The 13606-nt window shown below is 37.3% G+C and overlaps 1 protein-coding gene across 1 annotated transcript in view; it reads right to left on the reverse strand.

Moving 5' to 3' along the window:
* The window catches only part of C3H1orf87 (chromosome 3 C1orf87 homolog), a 63855-nt gene that overhangs the window by 16188 nt on the left and 34061 nt on the right, over window positions 1-13606 (reverse strand). The window contains exon 7 of the mRNA XM_052175580.1: window positions 11592-11689. Within this exon, the coding sequence (XP_052031540.1) occupies window positions 11592-11689 (98 nt within the window). The remainder of the gene's footprint in view (window positions 1-11591; window positions 11690-13606) is intronic.

The following is a 13606-nucleotide window of genomic DNA, read 5'->3' on the forward strand; positions in this document are numbered from 1 at the left end:
TCTTTCTCAGCCTGCTTATCCTTTGAGTATAGGAAGGCCACTGATTTGCTTGAGTTGATTTTATAACCTGCCACTTTGCTGAAGTTGTTTATCAGCTGGAGGAGCTCTCTAGTGGAGTTTTTTGGGTCACTTAGGTAGACTATCATGTCGTCTGCAAATAATGATAGTTTGACTTCTTCCTTTCCAATTTGTATCCCTTTGACCTCCTTATGTTGTCAAATTGCCCGAGCTAGTACCTCAAGTACAATATTGAAAAGATAAGGAGAAAGGGGGCAGCCTTGTCTGGTCCCTGATTTCAGTGGGATTGCTTCAAGTTTCTCTCCATTTAGTTTGATGCTGGCTACCGGTTTGCTGTATATTGCTTTTACTATGTTTAGGTATGGGCCTTGAATTCCTGTTCTCTCCAAGACTTTAAGCATGAAGGGATGCTGAATTTTGTCAAATGCTTTTTCAGCATCCAATGAAATGACCATGTGGTTTTTTTCTTTGAGTTTGTTTATGTAGTGGATTGTATTGATGGATTTCTGTATATTGAACCAACCCTGCATTCCCGGGATAAAGCCTACTTGATGATGGTGGATGATCATTTTGATGTGTTCTTGGATTCGGTTGGCAAGAATTTTATTGAGTATTTTTGCATCGATGTTCATAAGGGAAATTGGTCTGAAGTTCTCTTTCTGTGTTGGATCTTTTTGTGGCTTTGGTATCAGCGTAATTGTGGCTTCGTAGAAGGAATTGGGTAATGTTCCTTCTGTTTCTATTTTGTGGAATAGTTTGAAGAGTATTGGTGTTAACTCTTCTTTGAAGGTCTGATAGAATTCTGCACTGAAACCATCTTGTCCTGTGCTTTTTTTGGTTGGAAGACTTTTTATGACTCCTTCTATTTCTTTAGGCATTATGGGACTGTTTAGATGGTCTAGTTGGTCCTGATTTAATTTTGGTATTTGGTATCTGTCAAGGAAATTGTCCATTTCCTCCAGATTCTCCAGTTGTGTTGAGTACAGGCTCTTGTAGTAGGATCTGATGATTTTTTGGATTTCCTCAGTTTCCGTTGTTATATCTCCCTTTTCATTTCTAAGTTTGTTAATTTGGATACTTTCTCTGTGCCCTTTGGTCAGTCTGGCTAAAGGTTTATCTATCTTGTTGATTAAATTCATCTGGAACAACAAAAAACCCAGGATAGCTAAAACTATTCTCAGCAACAAAAGAAAGTCTGGGGGAATCAATAATCCTGACCTCAAGCAATACTACAGAGCAATAGTGTTAAAAACTGCATGGTATTGGTACAGTGACAGGCAGGAGGATCAATGGAACAGGATTGAAGATCCAGAAATGAACCCACACACCTATGGCCTCTTGATCCTCGACAAAGAGGCTGAAAACATCCAACGGAAAAAAGATAGCCTTTTCAACAAATGGTGCTGGTTCAACTGGAGGTCAGCATGCAGAAGAATGCGAATTGATCCATCCTTGTCTCCTTGTACTAAGCTCAAATCCAAATGGATCAAGGACCTCCACATAAAGCCAGACACTCTGAAGCTAATAGAAAAGAAACTGGGGAAGACCCTTGAGGACATCGGTACAGGGAGAAAATTTCTGAACAGAACACCAATAGCGTATGCTCTAAGAGCAAGAATTGACAAATGGGACCTCATAAAATTACAAAGTTTCTGTAAGGCAAAGGACACCATCAAGAGGACAAATCGGCAACCAACAAATTGGGAAAAGATCTTCACCAATCCTACATCAGATAGAGGGCTAATATCCAATATATATAAAGAACTCAAGAAGTTAGACTCCAGAAAACCAAACAACCCTATTAAAAATGGGGTACAGAGTTAAACAAAGAATTCTCACCTGAAGAACTTCGGATGGCAGAGAAGAATCTTAAAACATGCTCAACTTCATTAGTCATTAGGGAAATGCAAATCAAAACAACCCTGAGATTTCATCTTACACCAGTCAAAATGGCTAAGATTAAAAATTCCGGAGATAGCAGGTGTTGGAGAGGGTGTGGAGAAAGAGGAACACTCCTCCACTGCTGGTGGGGTTGCAAATTGGTACAACCACTCTGGAAATCAGTCTGGCGGTTCCTCTGTAAACTGGGCACCTCACTTCCAGAAGATCCTGCTATACCACTCCTGGGCATATACCCAGAGGATTCCCCACCATGTAATAAGGATACATGCTCTACTATGTTCATAGCAGCCCTATTTATAATTGCCAGATACTGGAAAGAACCCAGGTATCCCTCAACAGAAGAGTGGATTCCAAAAAATGTGGTATATCTACACAATGGAGTACTATTCAGCCATTAGAAACCATGAATTCATGAAATTCTTAGGCAAATGGATGGAGCTAGAGAACATCATACTAAGTGAGGTAACCCAGACTCAAAAGGTGAATCATGATATGCACTCACTAATAAGTGGATATTAACCTAGAAAACTGGAATACCCAAAACATAATGCACACATCAAATGAGGTACAAGAAGAAAGGAGGAGTGGCCCCTGGTTCTGGAAAGACTCAGTGAAGCAGTATTCGGCAAAACCAGAACGGGGAAGTGGGAAGGGGTGGGTGGGAGGTCAGGGGAAGAGAAGGGGGCTTACAGGACTTTCGGGGAGTGGGGGGCTAGAAAAGGGGAAATCATTTGAAATGTAAATAAATTATATCGAATAAAAAAATTTAAAAAAAAGTAGGAAAAAAAATAAGTTAAATCAGTCATGAGATCTTTATGCCAAGTGGGTATTAGAAATATCCCTTTTTCCTGTTCTAAGTGTGGAAAGAATTACAACACGAACAAATGTAGAAGGAAGATAGTTACATGAGGTGGACTTAGATAATAGTTAATGAATTGCCCAAGAAGAAAGTGTATTTGGTATTGGTATATTATAACTGAAATCAGTTATCTAAAGCTTGAACTAATCCAGCAGCAGTTTGGTAGTGAATAACCACTTACATTTGCTTGCCTAGCAGCCATTTATGTGATATGTAAATATGGTCTTCTCTGTCAGTAATAGATGCCTGGCTTCTTTTTGGATATAGTATGGTTAGGACTATAATCAAATATCCACATGCTGCTTAGCCAAGGCTGTGACCCAAACTGTCTATGATTCTCTTCATTCCTTCCTCTCACTTCTGTCCTATACTCTGTTCCTGTTTCAGACTCTGTCATTAAATTTGTTTCTTATCCTTGATTTTTGTTTTCCCCCAATATTATGTGTTGTCTCATGTTACTAATACAGAGACTCACAATTCGTCAAGGTATATAGAATAAGAAACTGATAAATGTACAGCCCTAAATGATACATCTGTATTACATTCTCCTCCAAGAATCAGTTATCATTGTGGAAGAGTAATTAGAAAGATAGTAAGAGCCAGAGGTAATGGTTCACTAAAAGAAAATCATTTTGTAGATACAACAGAACAGTTGCACATATAAATTCATAGCAGGTGAGACAGAATGCACAAGATCTGCACATGTTTAAGCATGCAACATCCTAGCTTGGAGGTGGGAAAAGGCATGAAATCCCATCTCGTAACTATGTGGCTATTGGTAGCTTCAGGAGACTGAGTGGTCCTTGGTGGTTTATGTAAGCTCCAGTTAAGGCTGCACATTCAAAACTATATAGGAAGCATAAGACTTGATACAGAGAAAACCAGCACACAGTTGGGTTTGTGGGATATATGAATATATCTAAGAGGGGTTAGGAAATGAAGTGAATAAGATCAAGATGCATTGTATGCACTTCTCAAAGAATGAGGAAAATGTGGAAGAAAAGAAATTTACATTCTACCATGTTAGAGAAGGACAGCTTCTGCTGCAAGCAAGCTAACTGCAAATGGAGTTATATTGCTATCTCAACCAGCAGAAGGTAGACTGGAATGGAGAGGAAGCTGGCAAACATGTGTCTTAGGTTTGCTCAAGGATTTCTGCTGTCATATGATTTTATTCTCTTTAAATAGAAGTGATATTTTAAGTATGAAACCAGTTTGCTTTGCTTATACCTCATGAACTTTTTACTATACATGGGTTACATGTCAGTAGAATGCTTTGAGAAACATGTAAATTCTGACAGGAGCTTTGAACATGTGGCCTTTAGAGCTTCATGTGAGGAAGAGATAAACCATGATGTGTAATGCTGCAACCAGAAAATCTGGTGACTTCAGATTTCAGATAGTAAAAAAAAAGATGGAGGACAGAGTAAAAAAAAGATGGAGGTGAGGAAGTTCTCATGGGGAACGGTAATAACCATATAAGAACCAGCTCAGGATTTATTTTTTAAATTTATTTTTTAAATTTTCTTTACTTCTTTGTTTTTCAAAACTTAGGAAGTGCAGACATATACATAGACCATCTTCCAATCTTTTAACAATAAAGCAAAACAACCAAGAACCTAGATCTATTGATAGTCACAGACTATACTCCATTTGTTTTGAGGATCGGTCAGGCAATGTCAGACCATGTTCTCTCAGATACAAAGAAAAAGAGAAGGGCCAGAGAGATGGTTTAGTCAATAAAGGACCTTGTTATATAAGCTCAGTAATCTGAATTTGATCCTACAACTCTCAGTGGAATTCCCAAAAGTTTTCCTCTGATGTCTATAGGTGCAAGCATAAGTGTGTGAAAGTGCATACACACATGCACACACACACACACACACACACACACACACACACACACACACACGGGCAGAGAGAGAGAGAGAGAGAGAGAGAGAGAGAGAGAGAGAGAGAGAGAGAGAGAGAGAGAGAGAGATGAGAATAATGAGTAAAGAGACAAAACACAAGAGACAAGGCCTCAGATAAAATATTCCTAGAATGTTTTCAACATTTTCTTGATGATAAACTGAGAGTAGGAGGAAGAAAAGGTGGTTAATAGTCCAAAATATTCAACTTGGGTGTTGCATGACTAAAAGGGCATATAGGACTTGTGTAATCAATGCATTTCTTAAGATTATTGTACTAAATATTTTCCATGTATATGTCTCTTACATTTCTAGACCTTCAAAGAGCCACTCAACTTAAGAATTAGTTCCCATGGTAATAACAGGCACTAGTAATAAAAAGAATATTGTACCAAGTTCTCATCTTCCAGCTAGGAAGGTTAGGACTTGGGACAAATACTATGATCTTGATTCGAGATTCAGCAGGATTTTATTTCACATTCCAATTCCAGGTTTGGAGAGAAAGTAGGTAAATGGGTAAAATGTGTGTTTAGCAGGCATGAGTTTGATCTCTGTGGGGCATATTGCTTTGGGTCTATAATGACAATACTTGTGGGGTAGAGTCATAGGATTGGGACTTCAAGGTCATCGCACATACATAGAAAATTCCAGACTAACCTGAACTAGGTGAGATTCTTTCTCAAACAACAATAATAGTAGCAACAAGAAGTTCTAATTTTCAGTTTCAACTGTGTTTATCATTTTAACATAGATTGTAGAGAGTGTTCTTTGTACCTATTTGTTGTTGCTTGTATTATCATGCTAATTAGGTTTCCCCCAAAAACCTGGTGGCTGTGTCCCTCCAGTAAGACTGAAGGACCCTGGACCCAGTTGGTTTTGATTTGTAAATTAAGTTAGCAGAAGCCAATGACTGTCCAGGGAGACAGAGGAGGGACTTTTAGAATTCTGGGCAAGGGATCCAGGAGGAACAAGAAGAGAGAAAGACACCATGCTGAGGGAAGGGCATGACTCCTGGGAGGTGCAGAGGGCAAAGAGCATAGATGTCATGGGTGGGGAGGGACAGGAGGGGGGAAGGGATGGGGGAGGATCATGACCTAAGAGGATTCCATGTCTGGATCTAGGGCAGCAAAGATGGACTATATATTTCAGTAAGTAATAACTCAGGGATATTGGAGGGGACTGGATCAGCCATGTGGAGGTTAGGAAGTGGCCCAGCCATTGAGCTGTTTAAGGCATATTAAAATATAAAGGCTGTGTATGTGTGTATTTTCTCTCATAATGTCTACCGTTTTGAAAGACAGGTAAGCTACTTACCCCAAGGCACAAATTAATGATATCCATTCAAGAGCCATGCCCTTGTTTCCTTACTCCAGATCCACAAGGTTGGCAGGTCTTACAACTTCGTATCCATGTTTCCCACTTTGAAATTATGATCACTGTTTCAGTTTCAGCTAACATGTACTTTTGTAGAAGTCTGGGGTCAGTCTGATTTTTATTCATTTATATTTAATTTTCTTTCATTTTGTTTTTAAGATCTTGTCAAATTTTCTTGTCTTTATAATACAAATTCTCATTGCAATACACAAACACATGGTACATTTTTTTTCTTAATTGGCCTAGATCATAATGAGTTCTTTCAATTTGTTTACACAGGCTGCAAAGTTTCTTTAGTTGGTGCTGTCACTTTGGTATGGCTTGTGTGGGTCACCTAAAAGTTTATGTAATTGACCTTAATTCTATAGCATGGCAGTATTGAGGCAGTCAAATCTGAGAGTCAAAGCTTAAAGGAAAGTTAGTAGGCATCAAGACTGTTACCCTTGGAAGAAATTAATATAGTTCTCAGGGGATTCTCGTAAATCCCTTGATGATTAGTTGTTATAAGAATAACAACACTATTCTTCCAACTTAATGGCCTTCTGTCCTATCATGCATTCTCTCCTTCTCACACATATTTCTGCCATAATGACTTCTATTTTGTTGTGACATATGCATAGAGAGCCTCACCAGAGGCCATGCTGCTCAGGCCACCTGATTTTAGATTTTCAGTCTCTAATTTCTTGAGCTATATGCAGGTTAAAAGCAACAACAACAACAACAAAACAAAGACAAATTTAGTCTTTTGTTATCAGCAGAAAATGAGCTATCATAATCAGGACTTTGGTTTTAGTTTTTGTAGTTTAGTTTTGTTTACTTTGTTCCTAATTTCCCACAATGCCAAATCACTTTAGGTTGAGCCTCTGTTCTAGACTCATATCTAATATTCTCTGTCCTTTTTCCATAGTTACCTTTGGGTCGGTTCTGCAAAAGGCCACTAAGTTTAACATTACATATAAGATGTTTTATATGTTCTCATTTGTATGTTCCCTTTTAAAATTGATTCCTAGTGAGTGACTGACTTTTCCTTGAGAGGTATGCTTTCTTTGAAATCACCCATGCTTCCTCATGCTCTCCATGATTGTATCAGTCTTTAATGCTTTTTAAAAATGATTTTATTTATCTACATTTCAAATGTTGTCCCCCTTCCTGGGACCCCCTCCACTAGCTTCCCACCCCTCCCTTTTCCTCTATAAGTGTGTTCCCCTCCCCACCATCCACTCTCACTTTACTCCTCTAGCATCTCCCTACTCTGGGGCATCATCTGCATTTTTATCATTAGTTTGTCTCACTACACTTATTGCTTTCTAATTCATACCAACAGAATTCATGTTTTTTGCATCTTTGAAAAAAATAACTTCATAAACTTTTCTAGTTTTTAGAGCAGAAATACTTTTAAAATGTTACTAAATCTTAGAGCATGAAGGGTTGCACTTCCTTTCCCATGTTCTGCAGTGTTCTTTTTATTTTAGCATTCTAGATTATTTTTTAGGTGAATGAATAATATTCTTTTAAAGCAGACTTTATATGTTGAATTTTCTCTATATTCATCATCAAATGAGAGTTTGTCCACATGTAGTATAACCAAACAGATACAGTCTCCAGATTTTCATGGTTTTGCTCACTGTTTCCTTAGGCCTACACACAATAAACAGATGGCAATTTCTGTGTATCCTTGCCACTTTAGATTTTTCTTTCTCAGCTACACATGCAATACCTCACCATAGTTTTGGATATAAGATACTTCATATTGGTATTACATGTTATAGTCCATACTTTCCTTAGTATATCCAACTACCAACTGTCCCTGTGCTATAAGGTTTCAGGGCTGGGACTGCCAGATACAAACACTATGCTCAGGTTTCTGCTTTCCACCTTGCTTAGACCAACTCTATTGTTTTTGTTTGTTTGTTTGTTTGTTTTTTATTTCAGAGCTGCATTCACTCAGCCTTACTGATGAATTTATTTATTAGGTGCATATAGGTTTTGGTCTTTCTATCCTGCCTTAGTTTCCTTATTTGAAAAATAGAATAGTTATTACCTTTAATTCCTAGCCATCACAGAAATTAAAAGAGTTAATATTTAATAGCATTTGAAACATTGCTTGGCATTGTTTAAGTTCTATAAATGTTCTCTGTAAACAGTAACAATTTTATTAGCAGTCTTATAATTTATAGAATGTGGAATGGAAAGCTGGGTTGACTAACACTGAGCCAAAAGACAGACAGCAGCACATCTCTAATAGCTCTTTACTATTCCCTTTTAACAGCAAATGCCAAATAAGACACCTCATGTTTCCTTTGTCTTCTAAACTGTTGCCTTTGTCCCTAGGATTGGCAAAAACAGTGCTTTCCAACCTAACTCCATTTCCCAAAATGGGCCAGATGTGTATGGAAAGTCCTACTTGTGGCTATGTCAATTGCTCTACTCTATTCAGGAAGCCTCCATAGCAGCTTTATTATTCATCTCCTCCCCCAACACAATTTGGCGTGTGCACGTGTGTTCTAAACTGGCTTGAAGCATTTAATTTTGCCAATATAATTTTAGAGTATTAGATTGCCTCCTGTTCTTTCTCTGTCCTCCTTAATTACCATTTATTACAAAGTCACAGAGAATTCACATTAAATGTGAATTCTGACTTCCATCTCCCTGGCCAAAAACAGGGATAATAATTTCCATCAAATACAACCTGAGCTCATTTTACATAAGGGTGATTCAGAGTGGAGATTAGAAATCGTAATCAAGTCTTCCTCACAATCGCCTTACCCTGGCAGTCATTCACTAATGTCTCTGCTAATTGTTAGGAAAATGGAAAAATAAAAAGGAAACCTCAGACTTTAAAAAAATTATTAAAAGGAAAAAAAAAACAATTTTGTTGCAGGGCTGGCAAAATTACCCCTCTTGTTAGCTATTGCAACATGCTAGTTCAAGAAGGGAACACAACTCATTTTATTTGGCTAGATGAGGCTAATCCCACATCACCACAATCCCTCCTGATGTTTTATTGATTCTAAAGGACATTTAATCAGGAAGCAGCTCAGCACTAGAATCCTGCTAATTAGCAGACAGCCACATTCCAAATGGCTTTCCAATTGAACGCAGATTAATGGACAATATGTACTAAGATAATGATTCAAGCATTCAGCTCCTAAAATGTGTGTCTAAATTGCATCTTTAATCTCTTAAGGATATAGGTTTGCATACAAAGCCTAAAATGGAATGGGATTAATTCATAGAAGAAGCTTTAGCCAATGACTGTTTAGAAATGAAATAGGTTTATCTCTTATAAACACATTTTTCTTTGATTCTCATGGTGTTGATGTCCTAGAATATTCTAAGGTCAAAGACAGCAATTTCCACTCATATTCCAGATCTCTGCAATACTGGTTCTGAGTTAGTTATTAATCAATGATATCACTGGAATTTTTACTATGTCCTACATATAATGTGATCTTTGGTGCTTGATTTTTCTTCATTTGGACTAGAGCCTTTAGGGGAATCCCCCATTTGTTTTCTATTCTCCTCTCAACTCATCTTTCTGCTTTTGTAGCATAACCATCTCTAAGGAAATGCTCATTTCCAAAAGTAGCCCATAGATATTTATGTACTAGATTAGAGTCTTGGTCTCATTTGTTCATCACTCTTCACATAACTTTTATTCACCTTATTTTCCTTTGTTACTCCTATAACCTTAATGTATGCCATATATTTTAACACTGATTTCTCATCCTAACTATAATATGCTTGTATGCCTGTATGAGGAAGGGGCTTTGTTTTAATCATAGCTGTACTCTAAATGTCCAAAGAAATGGTATATTGTTGGCTTTTTGCATATGTTTGATAAATCAATGAATCCGAGTACTTACTTTCTGCCATATTGTTATGCTCTTTTTGTGTGAGGAAAGTAGGGAGACTATTGTATAGACATCAATTAAGAAACCCCACAAACAAAGCCAATACTCCAATGAGTGCTAGAAAACAAAATGACTAGGTGCTATTTAAGTGCTTAATACAGTGAACCTGATTTAATTGAGATGTTTAGGAAAGGCACCCTTCAAGTTTGACCATGGACTGAGGACTGGAAATATTTTGAGATAATGTCTCCCCAAACTCAGGTCATGTATGTAAATATTCATCATCACAAATTCTACTGCTTTAGATATTTTGGATAAAGAAATGAACTAAATAAAGAATCTGCTTGTCCTATGGTACTACAGTTTACTGTTTATTACAATATGGTAACAAACAGCATGCTAAATAAATGTTATTTTTTATTAGAAGTTGAGGAGGGTTGGGGGGGACATTACACTCAGTGTAGAATATTTATTTATTTAAAACATTTAAAAAAGAAGTTGGAAGTTTGTAGAGAAAGAAAAAAGGAAAGCATGTAATGGGGAAAGAGTGGAACATTAGAATTCTAAATAAAGTAAGTAATACAGCCCACACAGACTGGGTGAGCCCTAAGAAGGTTTACTATCTTTTTCTTTCTAGGGCGATGAGCAGTTTCCTAAATTTATCCATCAGCCAGTACCCATAAGAAGCCTTGAAAGTAACTCTTTAACATCTCCACAGTGTCTGTGGAGATTTATGTCTTGCACCCTTGGTAGGACGTGTTATATCCTCCCTGCTCTTTCTAACCTTCAACTCTAATTTGCTCACTGAAGGAAGACTCTGGCCTGTTAGATTTTCCTTTTCCTATGCATCAAGCTAAGTCAATCTCAATCCTTTCCTTTCTTAATAATCATTGTTTGATGAGGATGCTTGATCCTCAACCTCTACAACACTAGTTCGTCTCTTTAGTCCTGTTATTTAGCTGTTTAGGTGGACATGTAAGCAGTGATAGTTCCTAAGGGCTTAAGGAATTTTCTTGCTTTGTGTTTCTATGATTTATGAGAACTTTTTGTATTAAATATTTAAGAAACTGTATCTATGTTGTGTATATGTGCATGTATCTATGTGGAGGTCAGATGATAAGTTAGGAGAGCTGTCTCTTTCATTCTACCATGTCAGATCCAGGGACTGAATTTAGGTTATCAGGTTTGACATTTATTGACTGAGCCATTTTACCAGCCCCTTTGGTTTTAATAAACAATAATTCTTTAACCCAGGTGTCAAGTGATTGAAATTGATTGATTCCCACATGAAACTCCTTCTCTAAAGTCAGATTTCTGTACTCAGCACCCTATTAGATGACAATGAGAGACAAAAGATGTAGTTTCACAAATAACAGCATAATAGCCAAAATGTCTAACATCTGTCCCTGGTTTTTCTCATGATTTTCAGATGACAAAAAGGTTTACATCTGACATGCAGATGGGTCACCTTCTTGTTATGTCTTTGTATGGTTCAGAGCAGAAGGAAGCTTCAGTGTCTTATTTTCTTGGAATGTTACTATTTCTCTGAGGATGCCCCAACTTCATCTAAATTTAGTGACCCCTTAATGTCTCAGCTCCTAGAATCAACATAGTAACTTAAGATTTCACTGTATTTTGATTTTGGTAGGGCACAAACATCAAAAATCAACTTACTTTATTTCACCTCGGTAACCCAACTCCTGGTGGTGGAGCAATGTTTCCAGCAGGGTCATGGTTACATACAGTCCATGCTTGCTACATATAGACATGACCTAGAAATAAGACAGAATTTGAAGCTTCGGTAAAATGGAATTAGTGTTTCAATTTCTTCCCATTATTAAAGCCTACAGAGTTCTAACAAAGAATTATTGCTCAGGAGTATATTGTGCCATTGAAGTATAATTCAGGGTATGACTTCCAGATCAGTGCTTACAAGTAACAGACATATTCAGTTAAGAGACAAGTGTAGTTTCCACTAGACTTTATATTACTTGCATTTTTGTCAACCCATGTATAGTTAAGGTTGAGGATTGATTGTGCTTCCCTTCTTACTGCTGTTAAACTGTAAAACATTTGGTATCATTTACTTTGATTTGTAAAAACAAGTGTGTTATATTCATGGTCAGTGGCATTTTTTGTTTGTGTTGCCTAATGGGTTTAAACTTACATAAAATAGTCCACCAGGGCAGGGAGGGCATGCAGCAGCTGGTCATATTGCCACCATAGCCAACAATCAAAGATCAAGAAATTCATGGTAGTGCTTAGTTTGTTTTTTTCTTATTGTCTAGTCTTGAATCTTGAGGCCAGGACAGTTCCCACCTATAGTTAGGGAGGATCTTCCCTCATTAATTTACATAGCCAAAATAATCCTCACTGATCTGGCAGAAAGCCTACCTCCCAGACTGTAGGTTCTATCAAACTCACACTTAACACAGCATTACCCATTACAATCACTATCTTGCCCTTCTTAGGTTAGCTAATTACTGGAGAGAGTAGAAAACTCAGTTAAGTGTGAACAAACAAATTAGAGAAAGGTCTTCATAAGTGCCTCTAGGACTCTCCTATTCCTCTGACCTATCATCCTGGGATACAGGACGAAGAAACTAGGGACAACCTCCAAAGTACCAGAGTTCAAGGGAATTATTCAAACTAGTTAATCCTGAGCTTTCTTACCATGCTTGGTTCATTCATTCCATGAGAAACCATAACAGTCTCTTGACCACACTTCCCATTTTGTTCTGAACCTGGGGAGCCTTATATGGTATAATATCTTCTTTTCAATATCAATTATCATAGCTAAACAGTAACAGAAGCTACCTTTTGAAATAGCAACAGGTCTTAGCTAACTGTAACATGTCCTTAAATTAGGCAAAGTTTTGTGTTCGTACTCAGCACATAGTAAGCAAAAAAGCAGGCAGAGATCAAAAGCTCATGTTTCCTTGTCTTTATGAGATTTTTGAACAAGCCTGTTACTTTCTAGGTGTAAAGAAATTAAGTCAGACAGACTTGTAAACAAAAATAAAAGAATCTTCTGAAACATAAAAAAAAGTACAGAGTTAATCAAAAATTTAAGAAGTTAGCTGGGTGGTGGTGGTGCACACCTGTAATCCCAGCACGCTGGGAGGCAGAGGCAGGTGGATTTCTGAGTTCGAGGCCAGCCTGGTCTACAGAGTGAGTTCCAGGACAGCCAGGGCTATACAGAGAAACCCTGTATCCAAAAAACCATATATATATATATATATATATATATATATATATATATATATATATATATATATATATATATATATATATAAAGTTGAGGAGAATGGTGGATAGAGGACAAGAAGATATGTATAATAGGTTGAAAAAGGTCCAGAGCTGTTTAGAGCCATAAGTATTATGGTGTTGCCTGTTTGACAGTAGCTTTATGCCTTTTCCTGGGAGGGCAGTGATCTTAATGCTTTCTAACTTTCCTTGCAGGACAGGAAAGTTTTCTAACTTTCCTTTACAGGGTGGGAAGGTACTTTATTCATTAATTTTCTTACTATTTTTTAGCAGTCTTGGAAAGGAACAAAGTAAAGAATGGATGAAAACAGAATTTGTGTGGGGAGGGGTTAGCAAAAAATCAAGGAGATATGGAAGTTAATCCCACACTCTGCTATTCCTATTTAATAAAAACTGATTAATGTCATGTTTAGCACATACTG

This window comes from Apodemus sylvaticus, chromosome 3 (assembly GCF_947179515.1).
Source record: "Apodemus sylvaticus chromosome 3, mApoSyl1.1, whole genome shotgun sequence".
Classification (NCBI taxonomy): domain Eukaryota; kingdom Metazoa; phylum Chordata; class Mammalia; order Rodentia; family Muridae; genus Apodemus; species Apodemus sylvaticus.